We start from the raw sequence: 27,870 nt of genomic DNA on the forward strand, positions 1-27,870 counted from the left end.
CATTAATTTGTCGGCTTGATAATTCCCAGAATGCAATTATTATGTTATTATTTTGATCTCGAATAAACAGTCGGTTGTGGGCCAATGTAAATTGAGATTTGTGTGCTCTGGATAGATAGATAGACAGACAGACAGACAGACAGACAGACAGACAGACAGACAGACAGATTTCAAGAGTAAGAACTTTTATGGCTTTAATGAAAAATTTGATGTATAAATTAGTTTGTCGGCTGGATAATTCAAAGAATGCTATTATTATATTATGTAAAAAATCACTTTACTTTAACCCGATCTTTCCTATGACTGGTCGATTTAGAGTTGAGCGCCGCTGATTGGACGGCGCTATAGCACGTGACGTCCCTTTAAGCTCTTTCTTGACTCCCTCCGCGACCACGGCACGAGAAAGGTTTCCACTGAATGACCAGAGCAGAGTTCAAATATAGTACATGTCGTGTCGTATTTGTCCAGCGATAATATTTCGACGAATGGTGCGCTGGAGGCTCACAAGAGGCAGAGACCTCCGGTGCTAGCGATTCAAGCACTTTTACGCGGGACGCGATTTGCGATGTTGACGCACGTTGGGTTACTTCAGTAGTTTGTGTTCTCATGCGGACTTGATCGAGCAAGAAGATAACATCACACACACGCGCGTGGGAGAATGCCACAAGACTCGAGTGCTTTATTTAAACATCCCGCTTGTGTTTCTGGTCCCCGACCACCTCGGAATAGTTGCACGGTCGGTTAAGAGAGAAGTTGAATGCGCGTTTTTATAGCAGCGATACTTTGTTGTTTCGTAGCTGCGCAAAACTTGAGCTCCGTCGATGACGCTCGAGCACTTGAAACATTCGGCGATATACGACTTTATTTAAAATGGCCGAGGATGGTGATTTGATGGGTGCTTCGGAGTTCATAAAAGGTGAGATTTATGGCTTTGATTCATTCATTTGATCAAGCAGGTTTTCTGTATATTTTAAAGTTCGGATAAATGATAAATTGTATTTAAAACGACGACGAAAAGTAGCCACGGGTTTACTACATACACCGTAACCATCGTTCAACTTTGGTGTTGTAAAACCATAGCAACCACAAACCTGTCATGGTCTGTACTTTTACTACAACGCTTAATTTTCACAAGGGAAGTCCGATGCATATTAAAGCAACTAATCCGACGATTAAAAACACACCCACTTGTTTTATAACTGTACCAGCAGGTTTAATCGACCATGTCTGACTTGTCTCCCTCCTTAGATCGGCTCTACTTTGCCACCCTACGGAGCAAGCCGAAAAGCACCGCGAACACGCATTACTTCAGCACGGATGAGGAGTTTGTGTATGAAAAGTGAGTTTTGACTCCTTCTGTCATTGTCGAAATCCTCAGCAGGCGGGAATCGCTTCCAAAGTCTGTTACATAACGACCCTTTCCTGCACTTGAAGTGTTACAAAGTTGCATTTGCAAATTTCCGGCGTTTCATAATGGAACTGTCAATCATTTTTTAATTTCATGCCGAGGGAAGATTAGACAATAATGGGATTGCTGTGCCGCTCCGCCTCCCGACAGAAAATGTGACTGGAAAGCGATTAAAACCCTGCTTGAGAGTGACTTCCAGGGAGTACGGTCCTGCGAGGCCTCTAATCGCAGTTGCGAGATAAATCATCCAAAAAAAAGAGAAACAGCATTGCAACTTTGTTTTTCCTTTTTGAAATAAAGGCACTGTTTATCTTTTGCAACGCAAAGTGCATTGTATCTTAAAGGAACCGCTCACCCAAAAATGTAAATTCAGTGTGTGTATAAAGAACGGTTTAGTTACAAGTATTCTTAATATCTTTCGCTGTGATCGACAAAGACATGGTTATATAGATTTGGAGCAAATTGAGGGTGAGTAAACGAAGACGGAATTTTCATTTTTGGTTGAACTACTTCAAATTGAAACAGCACGAAATGTGCAAAACGAAAAAGCGGGATTTCTTCATTTAAGGCACATTAGAGCAAAGTCTAAGGCACCTTTTTAACAATAACTGGTGTTTGTTTGTCTCTTCTAGTTTTTATGCAGATTTCGGACCGCTCAACCTCGCTATGCTGTATCGGTACTGCTGTAAACTCAACAAAAAACTTAAGGTGAGTCAAGCACCTGCCCGATTCGTTACATTACTCCTGAAGAATGCGCAGAATGCAATTTCGGTCCACGCCTACCTCGGATGACAGTGTTGAGGATATTTTAGGGTGACATTTCCTTTGTATGTAATATAGGACGGGAACTGAAACCGAATGACACAGCACTGAACTTCTGCTATATCCAGGATAATGTCTTGTTCGGGTTTCACTTGGGTTCCTTTTAATGCCTTGCCCGTGATGCAATCTGTGTTTGCTTGTTTAAAATAAAAGCACCAGAGGCTTAGAGTAGATGGGGTGTATTTTTAAATCTTTGACTCGCCTGTGATATCACATTAATGCGGATAGGGTTCATTGAGTGATGAACTTGGCTTTGGGCATTTCCCAATATCAGATCTCTGAACCACCCAAACAAAGCTATAATACAGTCAAGTGGTTCGTTTAGCACATGCTGTCAAGTATTGATCAAGTAGTTTAGTACTAATTTAGTAAGCCCTATCCAGATGCTTTCACAGGCACAATTCCCGAAAGTAACCTCAGGGTAATTGCCTTGTTTAAGTGTAGGGAAGTCTCTTGGTCTTCAGGGAATTAGATCTTCTGGTTGCAGCCGTGCACTTTACCCACTAGGCCCCAGTTCAACCATTCAACTTAGATGTCTTTCCAAATAGTGCTGGGGGAGGGACATGGTGTTTGTCCTTGTCCTTAGTCTCCATATTTTCCCTTGGTGGTCATTGTAAACTTTTCACATCTGTTTAAAGCATCTGTCGCGTGTTTTATATTTTGGCCAAAAGAAGGTAGAGGGCAAAATGTTTGACAACTTCAAAATGCTTTTGATAATTTGGAACCAATGCTGATATTAGAAAGTAGTTTTAACATGACTCCAACTTTAGTTTCCAATAAACCTGAATGGAAAGGTCAGCAAAGACGACCAAACCCAAAGCACACAAGACTAACAAATTAATTGTTTCTGTTTCAACTTTTTGAAGATGTTGGTATTTATAAGAAGCCAAAATAAACTCTTATCTCTGTTCTGTGTTTTTAAAGCTGGCAAGCTGTAGTTCACTCATGTGTTCATGTTTTGGAATATTGAAGGTAAAGTTCTCCTGTAAACGCATGATGTGTTCCCCTCCTCTTTTAACCACAGTCACCATGTCCACACCCCTCCACCCACATGCAATTGTCCCCGCCTGTTAGTGATTTACAAATTGTTGCCACGGCGATGGCATTTTTCTTTCTAACCCCACTGGTTCGGACCTGCATGGTTGGTTGCAAAGCTGAAAAGCAGAAGTGAAGCTTCGTGATGGTATCTGTTTGTAAACAGCGGATCTTAGTTGTTGCCACTTCATTGCATTGGTAAATTGTAGGATGGGTTTGCATTGCTAAGTGGAGCATGTGCAATCTCAAGTTGGTGTTTTTGTAGCACGATGACATAAAAATGCTGTCAATTTTGAGAATTTTGTCAGGGTATTATTCTTAAGATATTCAATCGATGGGCCGTTTGTTCCCTTCACTAGCATAACCACCTACTGCATGTGGATGCTTTTTTATTCCTGTGTGAATATTAACCTACTTAATGGTTGCTAACGTGGTTTTACTTCTCCGATTTCCTAGGACAGATAAATGGGTTCAACCCTGTTGTTTGATTTGAGAAGGTCCTGAGATGAGCCATAGTCAACACCTTTATGATTTACGTTCGGGCATGAATGGATGCCTAAAAGTAATTTTTGGAAAAGATGGGTTGTTTTGTCTTTACCACGTGTTTGGATTGTAGGTCGACACGGATTTGAATTTCCAACAATTCGTTGCGGTCGCAGTTTAAATGTTTCCCCAGGCAAATTGAATCTATGCTACACAGGAGCAGATGCTTTGAGATTTTTCTTCCGTTCGGCTAATATCCAGCACTGATTATTCAGAAGCATTTGGCATGTGCCCGTGCATGAGATATCGTTTGGTGGTTCACCTGCAGCCTTTTTTGCTTGTTACTGCAGCTGCTGAAGCAGGTGTTGAAACATCTGTCTCACGTTCCCTCATATTAAAACGTTTGATTCAGTTATATCCAAAGAACACCTCAAGCTAATTTGAGCAAGGAAACGGTTTTGGGTTGAAGTGTGGTACCGAGACTACTGACGTCGATTATTATACCGTTTCCCAAACATTAAACCAGTCATGTAAACCAACTATGAATGGGTTTGAAGTGATATTTTAAACACTAAAATTACTTATTGACTAATAATAATGATTTATGGCAAAAAATGTAACTCACAAGGTATTAGAAGGACAACAGAGATACGATACTTTTCATATATTTATTAGCGCTATATATTATTATATATAATAGTGTACTTTTTTCTAAAAACATTTTTACAATTAATTAATGCAATGACAATTTTAGTTTAATGTTTCTTTTACGTAAAATTCACTATTTAACTGAAAACCATGTTAAATGTTGTTTGTTGCTTTTGTTTAATACAGACATTTTATGCACTTGTATTGTATTGTAATTGTACGCAGGGTTGGTTTATGTTTGTAAACCAAACAAACTGGAAACCTTGTGACGTGACACATTTATCTCTCTCTTTCCAGTCTTTCACACTGACCAGAAAGAGGATTGTGCACTACACCAACTTTGACCAGCGCAAAAGGGCTAACGCTGCTGTGCTCATCGGTGCCTATGCTGTAAGTATCCCATCATCCTCCTCTCGTTTTTCCAATCATCTTTATTCCTCTCACAGAGCAGTCGTGTTAATAACTGTGGCCGCTCCCGAGATCTCTCGCTCGGGATGGAATCTGTCATGACCCTGCAAATGAGCTACTCGTCAACATTGAAACTAACAATCCCGCGCGTAAGCTGGCATCAAGGGCATGTCTCGTCAGCAACAGGTTCATAAAAGTGGCGTGCTGGTGATCGCGTTCTTTCGGACAGAATGTCTCCTCGGATGTTTTTCAGCATCCTCGATCCAGCCGCCCCCTCAGAGAGAACAACAGCTTGCTGACTGACTGATACCTCCCCCGTGTTGTGCTGGCACAATAACACCACCAGCGTCCTTGCTCCATTGCCAGCGTGTCGACCGCATTCATTCATTCACTCACTCATTACCCAAAATCATCAATGCCAGATTGCCTCCTTAATGCACCGTCGGATGAATCTGTGCTTTAAAATAGTATTTATATCATTAATGGCACAGTTGGCACCACATGCCCTATGAAATGCACGGGTGTCATTTGTAATGTGGGTCAGTGTACCGTTAAGCTTTCCTACTGGTGGCCGTCTTGTTTTTGAGCTCCTTATGGGCTCGTGGCATACATTTGTTTTTGGAATAATCAAAATCTGATCTACATTTTAATCCTCATAACAGGCCTGTCTGCTTATATGTGAATTATAAATGGACATTTATGTTCTACTTTACACAATAAGATACTCTCTGGGAGATCAGACCACAGAGAAGGAAAAAGCTAGTGTCCGCATAAATATTAATGAGTCCTAAATGGAAACACGGACAGGAAGTGGTATAAGAGACACTTCTCTGGTATGCCTCGGTCCGGAGAGGATGTTGTTAATTTATGCATGCACGATTGACAATTCGGGCCGCTCTAATGTTAATGTCCAGTTTTAAACTCCAATAAAAGGGAATTGAAATGCATTGATGGTGTTTTCCAATACCTTGGTTTTCTGTGTTCGTGTAGCTTTAGGGGAGATGAGGTGGATGCTGATCTTCCCTTGCTTTCTGTTAGAACCATTATGATATATAATCTGGATTTTGTATAATCTAATGTTTTATGACTATGATGTAATGGCTGTATGGCAGTATAAACCCTCTTGTTTGTAGCAAAGGCTCAACATGTTTATTTTGACCGGTGGTGTTTTGTCTTTCTTTTTATAATCGTATAGACACATTAGGGTTGTTAAACGATTAATCGCATCCAGAAGTTTGTGTAATTACTGTGCATATGTATTTTATACACTTGTAAATATTTTCTAATATCTATACACATCTCTTTATGTATAGTTACCCATAAATCAAATTATATATAAATGTTTATACATTTTTCAACCCATGTATGGGTTTATAAATACCAAATTAATATGCACAGGACACAGACACATATTTTGTAAATACAAACTTTTATTCTGGATGCGATTAATCGCCATCAAGCAGCTCAGGTAAATCTGACTTGATTAATATTAAGAGTCAACTTCTAAATTCAAATGATGTTGGCGTCTAAACAGTAGATTTATTGTAGATCTTTTAAAATTCTAGTTGTCTTAAAAAAGACCCCTTAAAATGGAGTGTGCTATCTCTGAGTTGGTCTGCAAGGAACGGTAACATTTAGTCGCCTAAATTTAACTTGAACCTTGATCCTGGGTTTAATTCGACATGGTCTTAAATGGAAACTAATTTGTCAAAACTCAAAACCCTGGAGAGTACCGTGGGAGTCCACAAATGTCTACGAATGAGAATATTTCCCTGAAAATGAACTTTGATGTAATCTCCGACAATGAGATTCCTAGGAAAACCCATGATCCTCTTTGCAAATTCTGTGCATGCAAGGGCAAGATTTTAATGTGATGTTTCTCTAATCATTGGATCTTCTGTTTATTGATTCAGGCTTGCGTGCAATAGCTAAACCCGTTCTAGCAGCAGATGTCTAACCTGGTATTATCATGCATGGAAGATTATGTGTACATGGTTGAACAGCTGGGTCAAGATGTTCCATAGTTTCTCTGGGTCACACGGTACAGTGGGGCGCAAAAGAAACAAACAGGCGCTGGCCCTTCTCACGGGACTGAACTTAATCTGCAGAGCTGTTCAGCTAATTGTTCAGTTGGTGCATATTTCATTAGCTTGTGCAGAATTGACAAAAGCAAAAGGTCTCCTGCTGACCAGCCTTCGCAAACAAAGTCATTTGACCTCAGCCAACGACAATCCTTAAAGGGATAGTTCAACCGAAAATAATTTCATCATTTATTGACCCTCCAAACTTGAATGACTTTCTTCTGCATAACACAAAAGATATTTTGAAGAACACTGGTAGCCAAACAACATTGGCCCCCATTGACTTCCAATGTATGGACACAAAACCACGAAGACATTTCTAAAAATATCTTGATAAAAAGAGTTGAGCAGTGTTGAAGTTGGCACTGCCATGCTGCATTCTGACATCAAGCTGTTGAAATGTTAATAGGGACTGGCATGGCTGAATTGTGCCGTGATGTCGTCCCAACTTGAGAAAGGGCCCCATTGTGCTAGCCACAGGATCTCATCCGTGTGACACATTCTGGCCTCGCGTCACTTTCTACAGCGTGATTGCATGTTTGTCGGGACACGGGTGGAAGTAGCGAGCTCCGAACAAATTGTTCTCTTTAATGCAAAAGCATGACGTCATTTTCTGTGCTTCTTTTTTTCTATTGTAGGTGATTTACCTGACGAAAACACCAGAAGAAACCTACAGAGCTCTGATCTCCGGATCCAACGCCTCCTATCTACCCTTCAGGTAGGATGCCAGCATGTGTCACCTGCAAAATGGAAAGTAACATGGACACCTGTCAGTCACCCGAGCCGGGCTCTGACGTGCCCGGCCATTGAACGCTGAATAATAACCTTAACCTTATTCCATGTCAAACCTTCGGTCGACCAAACAAGCGTATGATTTTTCTGACACGAAACGATGGTTATACAATACCAATGAGCTGATCTTCTTCCCAAATCTAAGCTAATACACATTTCGCCCAGATATCCTCTTTTTGCCTCGCTTGCCGCACGCTGCGCTGTAATCTCATTTGGCTTGGCATGAAATATCGTATCCTGTTCTGGCTCCAAGGGGGTTTTGTTAATGCGTTTGAACTAGTTTTCCATGCAAAATGAACCAGGAATGGGAGGATGCTACGCCGGCATTGCGTGACATGAGCAGAACGAATATAAACTCGCTGTTTACTTTCATATCGGGGATATCACATAAGTGCTGCAGGGTTAGATTTTCTTGCTGCTTCTGTGTAGCATCTCTACTAAGCGTCTTTAGTGATTTGAGATTACGGAGTACAGCATGCACAGAGCCTCCAAAATACAAAAACACCATGAGCTGAATATGGGGCCTTTCCAAAGAAACTACAGTACTGTTCAAAACCCTTTGAGCTGGTTTGTGGATCTGGTCCTTTAGTGGAGGCTGTGTTTTTGTAGTGTGCTTTGTTGGATATGTGAATGGGTTTAATAGACGATTCTTTTGTGAATGGGTTTTCTTCTAGCACAATAGTGCTGGCATTATAATGTTTTGCTTTGAGTTTATTGGAAGGTGCCGATGTCTGTAACCTTTACATCGTTTGGCAACCGAAGCAACAAACCAAAACAATGTTTAAAGGGTGATAAAAATAATAAATTGTTGCGGTTGGTGAGTCAATAGGAGTCATAATGGTCTGGCCATGGTCTGGTAGTTGGCACGCCTGCTTCAACGGTTTGAATTGCGTCGTGATTATTTAGAAAATCCAACGTTAGTATATTTTTCAGACCGTCAGAGATGAATGCTTCGACTGTTGACAACTTTGTTGATTTATAATGGGAGAGATTTAGTTTGGTGTGAACACCCTTTATGGGTGGCCTCTTTTGTTTCTTAAGCATAAGGTCAAATGTGGATATTACTGCATTATGTAATGTGTTAAAGGGATAGTTCACCCGAAAAATAAATCTGTTGTAATTTATTTACCCTTAAGTGGTTTAAAACCTGTTTTTGACTCTTCTGTGGAACACAAAAGAAGATATTTGGAGAAATTTGTTTTTGTGGTGGTTTTGTGTCCCTACAATGTAAGTTTTGTGTTCTGCAGAGGATACAACAATACAACCTCAATAGGTTTGGAAAGACTTAAGGGGGAATAAATGAAGGAATTTTCATTTTTGGGCGAACTGTCCCTTTAAATACTTAATGTTTGAATTTCCATTTAAAATAAAAAAATTAAGCATTTTTGTTTTGTAATTCTGAAGTGATCTCATGAAGATTAATGTGCGTGTCTCCATGCTCTTTTCCCCATCTCGCTATGAGTAAGTCATAAAATTATGCCAGCGTGACTGCTGGTCCCTTCCTCCACCCGCCTGCCACCCCCTGCAAGATGCTAGCCACTGCTCAAAGACCCCCTTCTGTTTTCCACGACAAGAAATTCCCACAAAGATGGTATTCCCTTTCGTATGAAAGATGTCTTTTCTTATTGAAAAACATTCTGTCAGATGAAAATCACAGGCATGTACTGTCTTTTTTACCATGTAGTTAGTATTCCGGCTTAGTCCGTTTTTCCCTAGCGCATGAGTTCTGACCAGGCCAAGCATTTGTGTAGATAAAGCACATATGAAATGAGATTGGGAAAAGATCCTTGAGCTCATTGGATAGAAACATGTTGGGTTACATTTTTAGAAACACGTCTAACCTAAACCAGGTAAACCCACACCTATTAGACCATTTCGAATCGTGATATGTGCTTCCAGTATGGATTCACACTGGCCTTCAGACTGTTCGGAACCATCAGCCAATGAATGCAAACAGGAAAGAGCAGATTTACAGTACAGTACAGCCCAGAAGGCTAAAATCCCCCTTTTATACTTCGCACATGTATCATTGTGGGAACATCTTTAGTTTCATATTTACACTTTCACTGGTACTATGAAGTCCTCATACAAATGAAATCACTTGAAAAGGAAGTTATTCATTGTCTCTTCTGTGTGGATATTATCTTGAACCCTTTGCAGCGATGCCCATAAACATTAACCTCAGATTTATGTAGAGTAACAGTTAATAAAAATTGAGCCGCTCCTCTGGCTTGTTCAGACTTGTAGGAAAGCAAATATTTATCTTAGCCACAGGGTTTATTGTTCATTGGCACCTTTGTCAACCCTAGCGCCATATTTTAAGTAGTTCATGTGCCTACCTGACTTTAACAGAAATAAATGATGTATTTGTTTCACAGTCCATTTGACCTACAGTTTAAACATACGCAAAAATTGATTGACTGTTCGGTTAAACATCTGTGTTTGCATATGATGTATTTTTATTACCAAAAAGCATTAGGTGATGTGGCACAGAATTTAGAAAGCTTCTTTAGATTTGCTTTGTGTAAACCATTTTACATTTTAAGCTCAGAAAATGTTCTTGAAATTAGTTGTTGACGGTTGTAAATTTAAGATATATTAACGATAATAAAGCTGTCGCACAATAAAAGAATGAACGTAAAATAAATAAACGAAACCTCACATATCGAAACGTTGATTGGTTGACATCGTCACTGGGTACACTCACAAATGCGCGCTAAAGGAAACAACAGGTTTGACATCGTCCGAAGCGTTTGTTGGAATACCATGATGCGTTTACTAGCCGTGCTTCTTATGTCACCCTTATTCTCCCTCTTTGTTTGTCGTCCTGTCTGTCTTGAAGGTTAATTGGGCACTTGTTTCTCCACAAAGATGCGATTGTTAACAACGCAAGGAAAGAAAAGGGCTTTGTCAGCGCATCCCCCCCACTCGGCGGCCATAGTCACGGCGCTCTGAGAGACAAACAGTACAATGTGGTTATGTAATGCTTAGCAATTTGTTAATTCCGAAAGTAAACAGAGTTGTATTGTTTATGAGGAGCTTGGGGTCCCAGTGGGAAACGATGAATGGGCCACACCATCTAATAAAGCAAAGTTGTGTGCGAGAATGACTCGTAGTAGAGTTTTTTCACGACCAGAGGAAGTGTTGCATAGTGGAAGTTTCATTCTGTGAAACGTTGAAGTCGTTTTAAAGCGAGATGTCACATCTGTTTTTTTAAAGCGCAGGCATGCTGCAGAGTTCAATTAAATGAATGATCTCTGCCAGGCTTTAATTGCTTTCGGACAGCCAATTTTAGAAAGACTATTTTTAGTTTTTGCCTCACCTAGAATGGGATTACATTAGGTCATTGTGGTTTGAAATTGGACCCACGTTTTAGGTGATTCAAACGCTTTCCACGCAGTGTCCACCTTGGAACGAAACGTACATATTCAACAAGTATCCATCCACTAACGGAATGCGCAGTGTGACCGTAACATCATTATCTTCAAGAGATTTATTTTGTACTTTACTGTAAGCTTAGATTTTTTGATAGTAGTTTTTTTCATATTAACTTGTGTTGTTTAGATTCCAAACACAAGATTGGGGACTAACTTCAGTGGTTTGGATGAAGGGCTTTGTGGTGAAAGGTTCATGCCTTGCCGTCGCAGAATCCTTACGTAAGAAAGATGAATGTAATCGTCCTGACTGGCCAAATATTTGACAGCCCAGTGAGAAAAGCAGTGGCAGTCTTCCCACTGTAAAGACTGAACCAGGAACATTGTTTTTATATTCAAGAGCTTTTGAAAAATGTTGGTATGCAAACAACATTGTGCCCCGTTGACGTTCATTGTATGAACACAAAACCACGCCGACATTTCTCAAAATATCTTCTTTTGAGTTACACAGAAGAGTCAGAAACAGATTTTAAATGAAATGAGGATGAATAAATGATGATAGAGTTTTCATTTTTGGGTGAATTATCCCTTTAAGTTTCACTCCTCTGAATTCCAAAATGAGCCCAATGAGCTCATGTATTCCTTTCTAGTTTGATCGCCGACACTTATATCAATAAGGTTTTGTGTTCAGTGATGTCCCGCCAGTGTTTCCACCAGCACTGAGGTCAAACTAGGAAATCCATTCAGATCTTTTGAGGTTTTCATCGTCCTGTCATTTTCCTGCTTTCATCAAGTAAGCTTTAAATTAAATCATTACTAGACTGGTGAAGTTACCCAAACCTGCTAAATCTACAAAGACCATTGGATGTTTTATGATTATAAAGCCCATCAAATCTGTGCCTGTTAATGCGAATCAATTCGGTGGTGGCGGTTACGTAATGGCAGTAATGTATGGCTTGCGCTTTTGGCATCTGTTAGCTTGTTCTCCTTTGCTTGCCAGACACAAGCTCCATGCTCAACAGCTTTGCTTATCCCGGCCTTTTGAGCTCAGGATTTGATTCCAAAGAAAAGGATTTGTTTCTGAATACTGTCACCAGGCCTTTCTGTTGCCTTTTTTTGTAGGATAAAGTAATTAGTTTGTGGAACAAGCAATTCTGAGATTATATTGTGCTGCTGTGGTTCAGAGAAGGGCTGTCAGACCTATTTGTGGAGGTCTATGATGTCATTAACCATGGTGTTCATAACCGGTTTATAACTCTTTCTGTCGAACACAAGGGAAAGATATTTGCAGAAATGTTTCAGTGGTTTTGTCTCCATACAATAGAAGTCGATGGGGGTCAGTGTTGTTCGGTTAACAACGTTGTTCAAAATAATCTTCTTTTATGGTCTGTTGAAGAGGGTGTATAAATGATGACCGAATTTCCCTTTTTGGCTGAACTAACCCTTTAAATCTGTGGGAGGCACTCAACCTGTAGATGTTCCAATGGGTAATTACAGTAATGGATTGTTCAAAGCAGGATTTGCTCATCTCCTGGCTTTCGGTCACGCAGGTGAGACATTACGTAACACAGATGATGTTAGGCTGTAAATTGTGCTTCTTTTGACATACAATCAATTGATTCTGCATTGTGGGAGACTTATTTTCTATGATCCTGCGGGTTGTATAAAATAAATTGTGATCAATTTCACTTTTCCTTAGTCGGAAATTCGAAACTTATGCTTTATTGCCATCTCTGTCAATAAAGAAAACTGCAAGTAACTTTATGAATTTATCGTGGCATGTGTTGACGTTTCCACAAAATAGTACCTTTTAGCTTCGATTACAAATATTTATATAAGCTTATATTGTTTGGAATCAGGGCAAAATAAAGATACATTTTTGACTACTGATTTCAAGTACTTGGTAACTAAACTTTTGTTTATTATGATTGGCCCCAAAAAACACGAATGCAGCTTTAATGTGCTTTTAATCTGATAACATCTAAACTCCAAACAAAATGTTTGCAGGATTCCTTAATCTGAGTTCATGTGTTGTTTGTAAATCCAGTTGTTCATGGTTTAAAGTCTTCATGAAAAGAAAGTCACGATTGTCTTAAAATGAGAAAAAAGGGCGGGGCTTAATTTAATCTTTCGAGAATTTATTGGATTGGTTAAGGTTGGAACTGCCGCGCCATTGGACAAACGCAATGCACCCACCCTCGAGCCGACACACATCTTGAAGATGTTGCGTTGGAGGTTTAGATATGTTTTTAATAAAGCTTATGAGCGCACAGGAATCATTATACACTTGTCATTTTTAAGTCACCATAAAATACTGCAATGTGCTAAATTACAATCTAGATATTGCTTTTCTTCTCTTCTCTTCAGTAGTCTCTGCCTGTAAAACTAGTGTGTTCTGATCTTGCATTCCATTAAAAAGACATATTTTAGATGTTGAGCGCTAGGCAAGTTTACAACACCTCCATGCCCTCTTGTGGGAGATTGGGTATGCGTGTGTGGGTGAGCGCAGTCTGATACTTTCCATAGAGGCACAATGGGAGACCCAGTGGAACGCTGACCCACTTTTTATGCAACCCAGGCATTGCATGATAAACCGAGTTAAGCAGATGCATAATGCAGAAATCAATCCAAAGAAACTCGTTCCTTGACTCGCATTAGAGACTTTCAATTCAACCAGAATTCCCTTGACACCACAACATCATCAATAAAAAAACAACCTTGTCCACGACATATCTATTATGCCACCCTGACCCTAGAGATAACCCCTCACCCGAATACAAAGAGATTGACCCAGTTGCATTCGAGGGCAGGTAATGGTTTACTCTGGATGCCGCGGGCACCACGTTAAAGACCACTGCTCTGAATGAAACACACCCTGTGTGTTGTTTTTTTCTTTGCACGTAACTGGATGGGTCCTTCGGTCCGGGTAAGAGACTGAAGGAAGAGAGGGTGGAGAGTTTGTTTTAATATGGTTTCTCACTCGTTTCTTTCAGAGATGCTTCATTTGGGAATTGCACGTACAATCTGACTGTTCTCGACTGTCTGCAAGGCATTAGGAAGGTGAGATAACGCTTCAGTTTTCAATGCATTTTTGTTTTTTAAAACAAGTTAATTTATTTGTTTTATTTATTGTCATAGGCCTTGTCATTTTTTTATCGAAATATTTTGTTGCTCATTCCTATTCTGATCCGCTTTTCTGATCTCAACGCCAACTTTATCATTGGCAATTGGTAGGATGGCATTCTGAAATGTTTTCCGACAGATCTGTCACAGTGAATGGCATTCCCGAATAAGGTGTTGCTAGTAGAAGTTGTCAAACTGGCTGCCAGATGGACGATGCTCTCGCTCACGGGTCGACTTTGTGTTTCGCGAGTGTCTCAGCAACGGCCTAGCGTGTAGGCTAATTTCAGCGTGACTTCAGCCTGACACGCCGGAAAGACTCGTTCAGGGCGGCGAGGGTGCATTCTTGAGTACGCTCCTGTAACCCTCTAGTCGCCTTAGAGTCTTTGGAATGTATTTGTGTTCAGCCCACATCAGAGAAAAAACATGACTCCTTGCATCATTTGATCATCCGGTGTTACTTTTTCTTCTGCACAACACAAAAGATGTTTTTAAGGACGTTTGTAACCAAACAACTCTGGACTCTATTGACTTCCATTGTATTGACAAAAAACCACCGAGACATTTCTAGAAATGTCGTCTTTTGTGTTTCACAGAATAAAGAGTCACATGCAGGTTTTGAATGAAATGAGGGTGAATGAATGATGATAGAGTTGTATTGCTTTACCACCGCCACGTTGCCGGTAATAACAGCAGCTCATCCATACCGTCGGTGACACAGCACACACAGATTTTAGTGGTAAGCTCTTTTCCGGTCAGCAGCAGAGTGGGCATCTGGGCTCGCTCGATTAAACCCGTCCAGGACCAGTGAACGGTTACATAACAACAACCTGGGAGAAACCTTACAAGCTGGCCTTTGCTATCAGATATGCATCTGTCAGCCAACCCCGGGCGGGGTAAATGGACACGGCCGTCTGTCGTACCTCTGCGTGGAAGCTGCACGTGTATTTTGTTTGCATGATGCGGACAGAAACGTTTTATTCTGTGTGGTATTGTGGTAATAATGGTGATGGATCATTTTGTTCATACTGCATTATCTGTCTCAAAAGCATGCATCTGATTGGTCCATTAGCGTGATGTAATTCTTTTTTGGCCAGTTCATGCTAATCCCTCACCCGCTGTGACCTTACCATCACTAAACTTCGAATCGGTTTGACAGGCACATGCAATCCAGCAGCTCAGGACATCATGACTATATTAATATTTTTGGGAAAGCTGCAGTTGTCATTTCTGCCGTAGCACTTGTGATTTTAACATTACGGTAGCATCACAGATTTTGGATGCACCAAAACGTGTGCAGTGTCTGCCGAATGCAGATATAAATGATTGTCCTTATTTTATAATGTATTATGAGATGAGTGATCAATTCAAATCCTGGGAAAGGTTTTAATCCTAGTGTTTGTTCTTTTCAGTAATTTGTTTTAATACAAAGCTGATGTTATCAACTTTGAATTTTCAGGCCCTTCAGCACGGCTTCTTGAATTTCGAGACGTTTGACATCAATGAGTACGAGCATTACGAGGTAACTACACCCTCTTGTTATAAAACGCTCATGTTTGCGGAACCGGCATTAGACTGACGTTAATCAAACCTGTTATGTTACCATGTTTATTCACGCTGCCCAAAGACATTTAACCTAATGACAGTGTCTGATCGATCGGAGTTCAATCAGAGACGTTGTTATAACGTTTCACTCCACATAAGCATTCACTCTAGTTTGCTCTTTTAAAACAATGCACTTGCTATGATTGTTTTGTGCAATTCCATGGCTCTAGACGGCTCTTAAGAAAATTTACTGTGGTTTTAATGTAGTAAAAAAGTAGTTACTATGTTTAATGTTACATAGAAAATACCATTTGTACTGCTGTAGATTTACTACAGAAATGGTTATGTATTGCTAAGATTATAAAAAGTTTTCAGGATCTATTGTAGTTTTTTCAGATCTACACAAATTGGTCACTGCTGTTTTTGTACTAATTTTTTCCTGTGTTTTTAGCGTGTAGAGAATGGAGATTTAAATTGGATCATCCCCGGCAAACTTCTTGCATTCAGTGGCCCTCATCCCAAGAGTAAAGTAGAGAACGGTAAGCTGGGCAGATGGTAAAACACTGGCTGATATTCTCCATGTTTGTAAATTAACCAAGCCTTACTCCAAATACTCCAAATTATTGATACTTAAATAGCTTTGATAGAGAAAACTGTGATGTAATTCACGTAGGGGACAGTAGAGGGCGCTGTGGTTTTAGAAAACCGTGCAAGTTGTTTTGCAAATACTTGTATAGTTAGTGCCAGAGGTGGGGACAAGTCACATACAGTGCATCCGGAAAGTATTCACAGCACTTCACTTTTTCCACATTTTGTCATGTTGCAGCCTTATTCCAAAATGGATTAAATTCATTATTTTCCTCAATCTTTGAGCCTTTTCTCAATACTTTGTTGAAGCACCTTTGCCACCAATTACAGCCTCAATTCTTTCGGAGTATGATGCTACAAGCTTGTCACACCTATTTTTGGGCCGTTTCTCCCATTCGTCTTTGCAAGATCTCTCTAGTATTCAACTGTTTGCACAACAGACACGAGTGACACCTTAAACCACGTGTGTGCGCGTGTGTGTTTGTTTAAGAAGAGATGTGTGCAATTTCTTTTCTAAATGGTCACAGTTTGAGACATTTGGGTTTGTACATGTAAATCTCTTCTCTCTGGTTCCAGGTTATCCCCTCCACGCCCCCGAGGCTTATTTCCCTTATTTCCGCAAGCACAACGTCACCACCGTTGTCCGGCTCAACAAGAAGATCTACGATGCCAAGCGCTTTACGGACGCCGGGTTCGACCACTACGACCTGTTCTTCGTGGACGGCAGCACGCCCAGCGACAGTATCACCCGACGATTCCTGCACGTGTGCGAAAGCACGGATGGGGCTGTTGCCGTGCACTGCAAAGGTGAGGTGGCAAACACTTTGATCAATGAGGCAGCGATATTCCATATCTTTGATTCATTCGATTTAGCCAAAAAAGGATAATTGTCATCAAAACGGTAACGACCTTTGTTGCTACGTATTGCAGTAAACATTAGAAAGCTTTCTTTTTTGGATTAGACTTTAAAGTCTGAGAGGTTTTATGAGGTTATTAAATAAAAAATAAGGTTCCAGTGCATCTATGCAGTTATTAAACTGTGTTTCTCCTAACCAATCACAGCGGGTTTAGGCCGTACGGGGACTCTGATTGGCTGTTACCTGATGAAGCATTACCGTTTCACGGCTGCCGACGCCATCTCCTGGATACGCATCTGCAGACCCGGGTCCATCATCGGACCCCAGCAGCATTACCTGGAAGAGTAAGTCGTGACTTCCCACAATGCATCAGTGCACTTTTGGAGCTCTGTCATCCCTAAACAACTTTTTGTCTCGAACTGAACATTTTCACTGTTTATTATTGATGCATATAGAGGCTAAGAACATTTGAGGTTTGGTTAAGAGCCCCGTGTTTTATTTCAAAAAGTTTGAAGGGCTCTTGCCTGCCTGAGTGTTTTCAAGAGCGATGGAGATCAAAAAGGTTAACAGATGTTCCTGATTCAACTCGATGCAACATTCGTCCTCCCATTGAATCATTAAATGCCGGGAAAGACAGCACACAAGTGCGTTCATACGAATGAATACTTTCATGAACTCCAGGCCGTAAGTCATTTCTACCGTGGTCTGATTTAAAACAGAACTCTGGTCAAGTGAAGGGCAGTAAAGCACAATCTCTGAAGTGTTTTGTTGGGCCGAGACGACGCACAGCACATCAGAATCCCTGCTAACCTAAATGCATGGATGCGTTGTTATCTCCAGGCATAGTTTCCTCCTTAGGGCATTGTGAAATGTGTGAGATTCAGATACGATGAGTCCATTATCTGGAATTGGCACAGAGTACCAGGTTTTGCTTTGAGACTAGATTTATTTCCATAGAAGCAGGACACGTCAAATCGCCTGTTGCAAAGATCTTTTTTCCTCTTTTTGTGCTTCTCACGCTCTTCTTACCTGTGCAGGAAACAGGCGAGCCTCTGGGCCCATGGAGATATACAGCGCTCCAAACAGAGGCAGTATGAGGAACGATCTGTCCCTCACCTGATCTCCAGTATGGACAACCTCTCCATCAACACCTCTATCTTCAAATCTTACAGTTTGGACCGGATGGAAGAGGTGAGACGTTGTTCTATTCTACCATTCTACCAAGACTCCTATTTTTGTGGGTGTGAACAGTAGAGAAACGTAAACATTTTGGTTTGGTAATAATGATAATTGCTAAAAGCCAATTGAATGTCTTCGATACACTTATGTAGAGGTCGACCGATATGCGTTTTTCAGGGCTGATATAGATTATTACAGGTCAAGTAGACCAATAACTGATATTTTGAACCGATATATATGTCTGGTGTAAAAAAACGATGTAGCGACACTTTAAGACAAAGGAATAACACTTATTAGAGATGCTGTTCACATTTACTCACTGAAGACAACCGACTGTGCTTACGTGTTTACTCGCCAAGACGGGCAGTATAACGCGTGTGTCTAAACATTTATGCCTAATAAATTGCAAAAATAACTCAATCGGACACTTGTTGCGAGCAGTTTAAGCGGCGGCTGTGTCTCGTGTGTGAGTGCACTGACTGAAGATTGTCTTTTGAGAGCACGCGAGTACTTTATGCTTTAAAATGGTTTGTATTTGTGAATAACGTGCAAATGCCTATTCCGTCAACTGATGCGCGATCACTGAAGCAGCTGGAGGTAGCAAATGCTTTTAGTGCGAGAAAGTGCAATCCTTTCAGTGTCTTCAGCCTTCCGCGTTGATTGTCCGGACTCGTGACTTTCAGCAAATAAGATGGGCCGTTGGGCGGGCATTGCACAAGGGCAGAGAGTGACGTTACAACAGAAGGGGCTGCATTAGAGCCGATGACTTTGGCTGCATAATAAAGAAAATCCGCCAATAGGCACCCAGCATGGGCATTGCTCGGTATTGTTAAAACGTTGGCTAATATTGGAAATTCAAAATTGTTGATATTTTGTGCATGTTTATTTTCTCACGTACTTCAAGTTTACAAGATGCTTAAACTCACAAGGGTGTTCTTCATAGCATTTCTTCTTTTTTTTCAGAATGGTTATGCAGAGAATGACCTCGGGATGACCCAAGGAGACAAACTGCGTGCCTTAAAAGGTCGGCGGCAACCTAGGTCAGCTACGACCGGAGCAATAAAGTAAGACGCTCAACTTTGAAAAACGAATCTTGCTATCCTAGCCAGACAGCAAAGATACTTGATTTAATGTTGAATAATCAATATAACATTAATGCAACAGTAAAGGTCCTCTGTAAGACATTTAGCGGTGTGGTGAAATCTAGTGGTGAATTTGCGAATTGCAACCAACGGCTAACTCCACCCCTCCCCTACGAAACACCACGGTAGCTGACACAGGACAAATGTCATGTTTTTGCTTTGCCGAAGGACATAACATATTTAGTTTGTCCGTTTAGGGCTTCTGTAGAAACAACATGCTGAATTCTTGTAAGGGGTCCTGTGGTGTATGTAGACCGCTTCACTATGTAAGATTATACACCTCCGAAGACATAGTTATGTATTCCAAACTACGCTTTAGACCTTTAAATCTATTATCTTGATTACTATGTAAGTGTGCAAAAAGCTACGCAAACACTTACCGACATACAGCACATGCTTGTTTTACCTGTGCAGAATTACATTCTGCGTTCACTCTTAGGCCCTGAATCTCAAAAAACCCAAAGCTGGTTTAAGATCATAACACATCATCTATCCATTAATCCACACACTCACTTTAATGAGTCACATTACATAAATGACGCTCTGTCCTGCGTTGGTGAATAGAGCCTTTTATCACGCATCTTTCAACTTCCATTAGCTTTTAGCTCAGTGAAGAGCTAAATGACGCCAGTTGCTAGTCGCCTCGCAAACGCAAGACACAGAGCTGAAATGATTACAAAAGAACACAGCGCTGGGAAGAGGAGCGATATGCCAGCCGCTGATCTGGTTGGCATAGTAACGTGGCGTGTCTTGGACTAATGGTTTGTCTGTACCTGAGCATGGGTAGACTAACAAGAAACGATCTGGTTCGCGGCTTTGCGCTTTGTGTCGGTTCTATGAACATCCCTAGTTCTCTTTGTTCCAAAAGAAAAATAGAAAAATATAGTACTAGAGTGCACGTATGTAGTGTACTACATAACCTTGTGCATGTTCTTTCACCAACAGGCTTGAAGACATGAAAATGCACAGCCGATCGGCATCACAGCCTCTCAGGTATCTACTCTTCCTCTGCATGAAATCAAAACCTTTTACATTTTTAAAAGAACCTGTTGGAGTTTATTGTAGAAGAGGTCATTTACATGGAGAAGTCTTAGTGATACAGTCAGGGAGAGAGGGAAGAATAATTGATGTCGATCTTGACCAATATTTTATAAATGGTCTTGGGAGTATAAATAAAATGATATTGTAAGGAACGAATACAATCTACTTGTTTTATGTACCCTCTCAAAGATAAATCATACCCCTCCCTCCCCTCGACGCTAATAAAACGAGGTCTTCAAGTACCGCTCGAGAAGAACAGAACACAACATCCTCGTGCGTGATGATGTCGTCAGTAATTTCAACAGGCCCCGCTTTAGCACGTTTAAGCCCTGATGTAAATTAAACGGACACTTGTGAGCAAGTACGCCGTCCTTAATTGATTTCCATCAAAGAGCGATGAAGAGGCTCTCTGGGACAACTAACCCTCCTTCTCTTCCTGTATGCACTGTTTCACAACAATGTACGACGATACAGTTTTCACTTAAAGGGATAGTTCACCTTCGTTTTTACCTCAATAATCTTGCATTTGGTCACCCTAAGGTGACGATTACATTCCAGTGTGACCTTATTGGTTTTATGGAACTCAAAAGGAAAAGAACCGGTGTATTTTTTTCTGCATCATTAAAGTGAATAGGAGCTTTCAGGCTTCAAAGCAGATTCGGTCACCATTGAGGTATCATTTAAGTGGCCCATCGGACTCGTGGACTTTATTCAAAGCCATCATAAGATGGTTCTGTGTGATGGACTTTGATGTTGCTTGGATGATTTTGTACATAAGCTCCACTCCCTATTAACTGAAATAGGATGGAAAAGAGCGACCAGCGCGTGCTTAATATAGCAATTCTGAATGGCATAACAATTGAATGATGAAAGAACTTATTTTTGGCTGAGCTTTTCCTTGAAGTGAAGTGAACACCAGGGCTGAGAGGTGAGTGAAAGGGCAGGTTTTGGAGTGGGTGATAATGGTGTAGAGACTGTGGGGGTGATTGACGTTAAAAGGATGTGATAGCGGTAGGGAGGGCCGCTGATACAGAGAGCACTTAAAGGGATAGTTCACCCAAAAATTTTAATTCTGTCATTTACTCACCCTCAGATTGACCGGTATACATTTCTTGGTTCTGTTGAACGCAAAGGAAGATATTTGGAAGAATGTCAGTAACCAAACAGATCTCATCCTCAATTGACTCCCATAGTAGGGAAAATAAATACTATGGCAGTAAATGGGGGATGAGATACGTTTTTACTTTTATAACGCTGGTAATTCAACATCACTTTAAAATCCACTTTAATATGGAACATGAAAATTAGAGTATTTGTTTTACAGCAGGATGAAGCCGACGGTCACCGGCCAGGTCTCTGTCTCGCCGCTGAAGTCCTCCAAGGTCCCATCATCCTCAACCTCCCCCTCTGCCAAGCGAATCAGTCGCTCCTCTTCCTCCTCCACCAACCTCAAGAGGTGAGCATCACCTTCCCCATCTCCACCCTCCTCCCTTCATCTCTACATTTTCTTTTGTTCATCTCTTTGCTTAACTAAGCGTGTTCCACGATTTCTTGCACACTTTCTGTCCTCTTTCTCTCTTCTGTCTTCTCCTCACAGCTCCCTGGCGGCTTTCTTTCCTCTCTGCGACTACCCTATGCTCTGAACCTGAGAGCAGCAAACGCGAGGAACCAAGAAGGTTCGGTTCGTGCTCTCGGTAGTGTGCTAGCGCACTTGATTGCATAACAGCAAGAAAAGTGGCGATGTCACGTACTTAGCACTCTCTCCAAACAAGCACTTTTCATTTCATGTACAGTCAAACTGATGTATTTTTGGATCCACTGTTTGTAGTACTGTTCTTGCAATGTGAAAAGCACCTCGTATCTCCAAAATGCTATTTTTCAGGAATGGGGAAAATGCAATTTTTTTAAAATTATTAAACACTTTGATGTCAAAGTTGACAAGCTCTTTTCAATACTCTTCATTGGTTAAATATTTGCGAAATCCCCCTGACAAACATGAAGTAGTAATGATTTATGAAAATAAAAATCATGAAATGTGGAGATACAAGGTTTCCCTTCATTGTAAACCCCTCCTAGTCCCTTTGTCAGATTTTCCATAATCCCTTACTGTTGATATTGAAGTGCGTGTTGTATCATGATTTGTGGTCCTCCCTACCCATCATGTCTGTTTTCCCTCCTCCCTCCCCTTCAGCACCCGGTTAGCCAGCTCTCTTGGTAACCTGTACGAGCTCGACGGCGAAGCCAACAGCTCCGTGAACAAGCCCTCCCCCTCCTCCTTCACTTCCTCTTCCCACACCCTCCATACGGGCTACAGTGGCCCCCACAATTACCGCTATGAGGTCAACAATAATCGGTATAATACGTCCAGCAACCCGAACCCTGGTCCAGACAGTGGGCGGAAAAGTCTGACCTTCAACCTCAACCACACCAGCTCGGTGGGGTCTTCCACACTGGGAAGGCTGGGGTCCGGGGAACAGGGGGCTCACAGGAGCACTCAGACTGGGCTTAGCGGGCTCTCTGCACGCTACCTCAGCCGGTCCATTCCCGTAAGTGAGGCCACCTACCTTCAACCCTCCCGAGATGCACACATTCAGCAACAGCTTTTAGGACTCTCACAAAAATCTACCATGGTAACCATAGTAACTGCCAATATGTAATGTCTTCATCAAATTTAAAAGGAGTATATTTTCGTAATTACAAATTTATAAAACTGAAAACTATTCCTTATCATGAATTTCTAACTTGTTAAATGTTAAAGGGGTCGTATCACACGGCTAAAACTAATATTATAGTTTTTTTTAGATGTAACACAATGTGTATACACGATTTGAGTATTTTCCACATACCGTCCATATTTGTATCTCCTCTATGCCCTGCTTCTCTAAAATGCGCAGATTTTTACGTAGCTCATCGCTCTGAAAAGCGAGGTGTGCTATGATTGGCCAGTTAACAAGTGCATAGTGATTGGTCGAATACTGCAAGCGCGTGACGGAAATGTAACGCCTCTTACCATATTTAGAACATCAGGTTCCAAAGCAAACGTACCGACAGGTACGCCTACCTTACTTGCGTTTACATTTGGTCGGTCGTAGTCAAATCATACCACAAACTGATGTGGATTTGTGGGGGTGTGGTTACACAAGGTGTTTCAGGCAGGTCTGGGTGAGCATTCGCTTTTAGATAGAATGCCTCTTTTGTTCCGAAACTTTATTTTTACGTCTCTAATACATGCATGGGCAACTTGTAACACACCAAAGACACAGAAAAATACGTATTCGCGCAATATGACCCCTTTAATGTCTTTGTCAAACTCCAATAGAATTTTCGTAATTTTCCAATTTTCTTCATATGTTTGTATATTGTAATAAAGAAAATTAATTTTAGTTTGATTGAGTTTCCAACTTGTAAAATATATATTTGTTTTTTTATGAAACTCTTTTATATAATTTCCAGCTTGTAAAATGTATTCAAAATATTTTTTGTAATTGTGTAAAATATCTTAGTGTCTTGATGAAACTTAAAGTTCCAAGTTTCCAACTTGTAAAAATAAAAAAGTTGTTAACGTCTTATCAAACTTGTGACGTTGCAAAACCAAAATAGCAGCAGGCTCAACTTGGTTAGCAACTAAATACGTGTATTTGACGTCATTTTATCGTAACCAGCGTTACCCGGTGCACTTTAATAACCTATTAATACTCTAGCAAAATAATTAATCTAATGATCAAGTATTTTGCAGTCATTGGCAGCCCAGATCCATGTTGCCATAGAAACTAATCCTTTTCGAGTGCATGCTGTCGTCTACTAATTTTGATCGTTTTGTGTGGTAAGTGCATAGTCACAAAACACCCAATGACAAATTACAGATTCTTGAAGCTCACATGGTTCGTAGGAGAGTTCTTATTGATGCTTTAGCGGTCGTAACAACAAGCAACTCTTGCATCTTAGCACAAACTGTGGTTACCATGGTAGTTTCTTACGAGGGAATCATTCCTCCCACTCTTAACAAGATTCTGCCCTTTCCTGTTCGCTTTTATTTTCCATTTGCCACATGTCACGTCTTCTAACATTCTCTCTACCTTCACCTTGTCTCACTCACATACATCTTTTTTCTCACAATTCAAGTCTCACTTCATGTACTCCAGTGTGTTCTAATAAAGCTCTTATTTAGACGTTTAGACGTAGACCTAATTGCTTTAATGGAGTGGTCGGGACGAGATTAATTTATCAATTCCGAGCTAATCAGACACCTTTTAAGTAGCTCGAGTGCCTCCCACGTTAGTGCCGGGAGGTGAACTAAGCGAATGCTAAAATAAACAAAAATTGTTACAAAAGGCAAAACGGCAATTCATTAGGGACACGAGGTGGAAGGAGTTACTAATATTTTTTAAATGTGTGGTTAAATGCTGACAGAATTGTTTGGGGTTGTTTTAAGTGTACTAACTACCAAGTCTACTAAGTCCTAAAGACATCTTAATGCTGCTGTTTAAGGTCACGGGAGTGGGAAGCTGTCAAAACGGCTAAACCAACGAATTGACGAAACTTTTAATTTAAATTAGAACATAAATGATAAATGTTGAAACCTTTGTGCTATTTTAATTATTGCTATTAACAGAAAGGGTGATTACAAACAGGTCAAGGTCCTCTTTTGTTTCTTCCGTTTCATTTATTAGAAACGTCTGACCGCACAATGAGAACATGGTGCCGGGTGACCCAATGCCGCTCAAGCCGGAGCTGAATCGCATGTGTTTGCTTTTTTGTGTGACTGTTGCTCTTGGACCCTCTCCAGCACTATCTACTGTAATAATGTCCCGGTGTATTTCCAGTGACCCTACTGTGTCCTGTTTGTAGCTTCTGGTTATTGTACATTAGCATTTTTGAAGTCATGTGATTTCACTTCATAGGCAGAATGTCCGACACGTTTTTTTGTATCGTGCACAGCTCGTGTCGATCTTCTTGAATATGTGACTGAATATCACAACTCCAAAAATGTTAAATATTTCCAGTTCAAAAAACGCATTGCGTGATCCAGAGTCCTTGCATGTTCTCTACTCTGCGTTGTTTTATCGTTCACTTTAGCCCATCAAGTCTGTCTTACGTCTCAGATAGGACAGGAATGTGTAAGACTTCTAAACAATGTACTTGTTTTCATCCTGATGGTGTGAAGTGCCCTTTGGCTTTTTGCCACTTTATTATAGTTTAGAGCAGCAAGAGGAAGAACGAGGTCAGGAAATGTTGGCAGAACGATTGAGAAACGCAATTTGCTGTGTCATGTATGTTAGCCGCTAGGAAAGCAGTGCATTGTGCTTAATAGTTGTATAGATGACACGCACCGTCTGCTGTAGCCTCCCACACGCTGTCTGCTTTTCAATGAAATGTACACTTTGTCACTTCATTTCATAATTTCATTGTTGGAACAATTACGAAATAGCAGCACTCAACTATGCATGTAGCACACCTGTGTCTACTAACCTAAAAGGCTTTTTGCACAAAATCACCCCCACGCAAACACACGAATCTGATGAAAACGAATATCTTTCTGCACTTCAGCTCTTTCTGTTGTCATTTCACCTTCATTTACGTCAGCAGGGGATGGGGATGTTTCAGGGTGGCTTTTTAGACAACTTAAATGCCCTCTGTCATGTAATTTTCCATAATTATGTGTATTATCATTTCTGTTCTTCTCTTTTTCCACTCTCACCTTACGCTTTTTTTTGTCTTTTACAGTCCCTTCAGTCTGAGTATGTTCAGTACTAAAGCCGCGACTCTTCACTGACCCCCAGCGCCCGGACTGATTCTGACCCACGATGACCTCACTGTGACCGACGACCCTCCGGTTTAATGTGCGCTCTTTAAGACTTCAAGGGATGGTGTTCGGATACAGTCGTCTCTGAAAGTAAATGAAACTGACCATGGAACAGTCATACTATACATCCTGTTATAAAAGGGTTGAACTGATTTGGAATCCGTCGACAAACCTTGCCATCCTTTTGACACTTTTCCTTTTTTTTAAGATACTTGTGTATGAATACACAAGAAATATATTTTTAGAAAAAGTCTTTTGTACTTTTTGTCCTCGCTGTTTTATCTACACATGATCTTTCGCTTGAAGATGAAGCACGTTCTGCTGAGATATTCGTACGTCTGTTCATAAGGGAATCAATCTGACGCAAATATCATGTTTTTGTCTTCTCAAGAGCAGGAGCTATTTTTGAAAGGTGCAAAATGGGTTGACGGCCCCACGTCATCCTCAAAGGGTTTACGGGCACGTTCAGGCACAGGAAAGTGCATGTTTTTTTTAATCAGGTTGTAGGGGTCTAAGGTGGTCTACTAATGAGACCACGGTCATTAGTGAGCGAAAGAACGGATCTCTACTTATTTTTCTCTATGTATATGAAGGGCTTCGTTTGTTCGGTGGAGTAACAGGGTGGACTCCTGTTCTTTTCCCAGTACTTTTCCCGGTACTGTATGTTTTTATTAAACCAACACGGCTCTGAGCTTGCGTGGCTCTTGAGAGCTTGAAGGGCTGTTGAGAACGTAGATTCGTCAATGCTTTTTCTCGCTGCTTTCACCAGCATCCCTGAGCACCTTTCGGCTGCGGGTCTGCACATGCACCTTGTTTGCATGTTGTAGCTTAAACACTTACAATATACATTCAGCATATTTTGTAGACGTTCATATAAATAACTAAGCCCTTGTTCTTAATGCACATAACAAATGTATTAACGCAACACTTTTGATCAAGCGACAGTGTGATATGGTTTGCATTCTTAAAATCTTGGTTTATTGGGTGTTCGTATATGTTTACCAGCACGGTTTAAGCTACAAGGCTTAAATATTGACTACACGTTAAAATGATGGTAGAATAATAACAATGTTCACGAATGGGTGAAATAACTATTAACTTTCAATTTTTATGAAATTGCGTTGAATTCTTGGTTTTTGTTAATAACTGTAATGACATTTTGCTGTTGTTTATTTTTCCCCCTGCAGCACTGTACATTCCATAAGGTGTTATAATCTTTCTGTATATACATTTTGGGAGAATCTTTTTTGAATGAAGAATTCTACCTCTTTGATATATATATATATATACGGTTGTACCTGCTGTAAACTACTCTTTTGCTTATATAAAAAGTATATATTTTTTTGAAACTGCATGTAAAAGACTAATAAATCTAACAATGTTACTGTAGCAAACGTTTTGATTTTCACAAACGTAATGAATGAAATGTAAAATACAAAATAGTGGATTGTACATTATTCTTTTACATTGTAAACAGGCTTTCAACGACCAGAACAAATTAAACACGTTTTCAAGCGTGCGGGATCCAGCTTTATTGCTTTTTC

The 27,870-nt window shown here is 40.6% G+C and overlaps 1 protein-coding gene across 3 annotated transcripts; it reads left to right on the plus strand.

The window, feature by feature from the left end:
- The first annotated feature begins 309 nt into the window (after positions 1 to 309).
- cdc14ab (cell division cycle 14Ab) lies at positions 310 to 27,858 on the plus strand. 3 transcript variants are annotated; one of them, XR_013787484.1, is made up of 16 exons: positions 310 to 916; positions 1,249 to 1,339; positions 2,041 to 2,116; positions 4,694 to 4,786; positions 7,524 to 7,603; positions 14,045 to 14,111; positions 15,631 to 15,693; positions 16,168 to 16,255; positions 16,881 to 17,111; positions 17,367 to 17,505; positions 18,199 to 18,352; positions 19,304 to 19,404; positions 20,428 to 20,475; positions 21,848 to 21,979; positions 22,121 to 23,069; positions 26,248 to 27,845. XR_013787484.1 is itself a non-coding variant. In XM_079471690.1 (16 exons), exons 1-16 carry the CDS (start codon positions 871 to 873, stop codon positions 26,275 to 26,277), a joined length of 1,794 nt encoding a protein of 597 aa, XP_079327816.1. In that variant the 5' UTR covers positions 310 to 870; the 3' UTR covers positions 26,278 to 27,858. The 3 variants fall into 3 exon arrangements, 2 of the variants coding, with proteins under 2 accessions (XP_079327816.1, XP_079327817.1); XM_079471690.1 differs by having other exon boundaries at positions 22,715 to 23,069; positions 26,248 to 27,858; XM_079471691.1 differs by lacking the exon at positions 22,121 to 23,069.
- Positions 27,859 to 27,870: the final 12 nt, after the last annotated feature.

This window comes from Barbatula barbatula (genome assembly GCF_947034865.1).
Source record: "Barbatula barbatula genome assembly, chromosome: 13".
NCBI lineage: Eukaryota > Metazoa > Chordata > Actinopteri > Cypriniformes > Nemacheilidae > Barbatula > Barbatula barbatula.

Excerpts from the sequence above, each read along its gene's own strand:
- cdc14ab (XM_079471690.1), top strand. The coding sequence starts at position 871 with ATGGCCGAGGATGGTGATTTGATGGGTGCTTCGGAGTTCATAAAAG. Across the intron at positions 17,112-17,366 it reads TGTTGCCGTGCACTGCAAAG|CGGGTTTAGGCCGTACGGGG; the intron begins GTGAGGTGGCAA and ends AACCAATCACAG. Across the intron at positions 19,405-20,427 it reads GCTACGACCGGAGCAATAAA|GCTTGAAGACATGAAAATGC; the intron begins GTAAGACGCTCA and ends TTTCACCAACAG.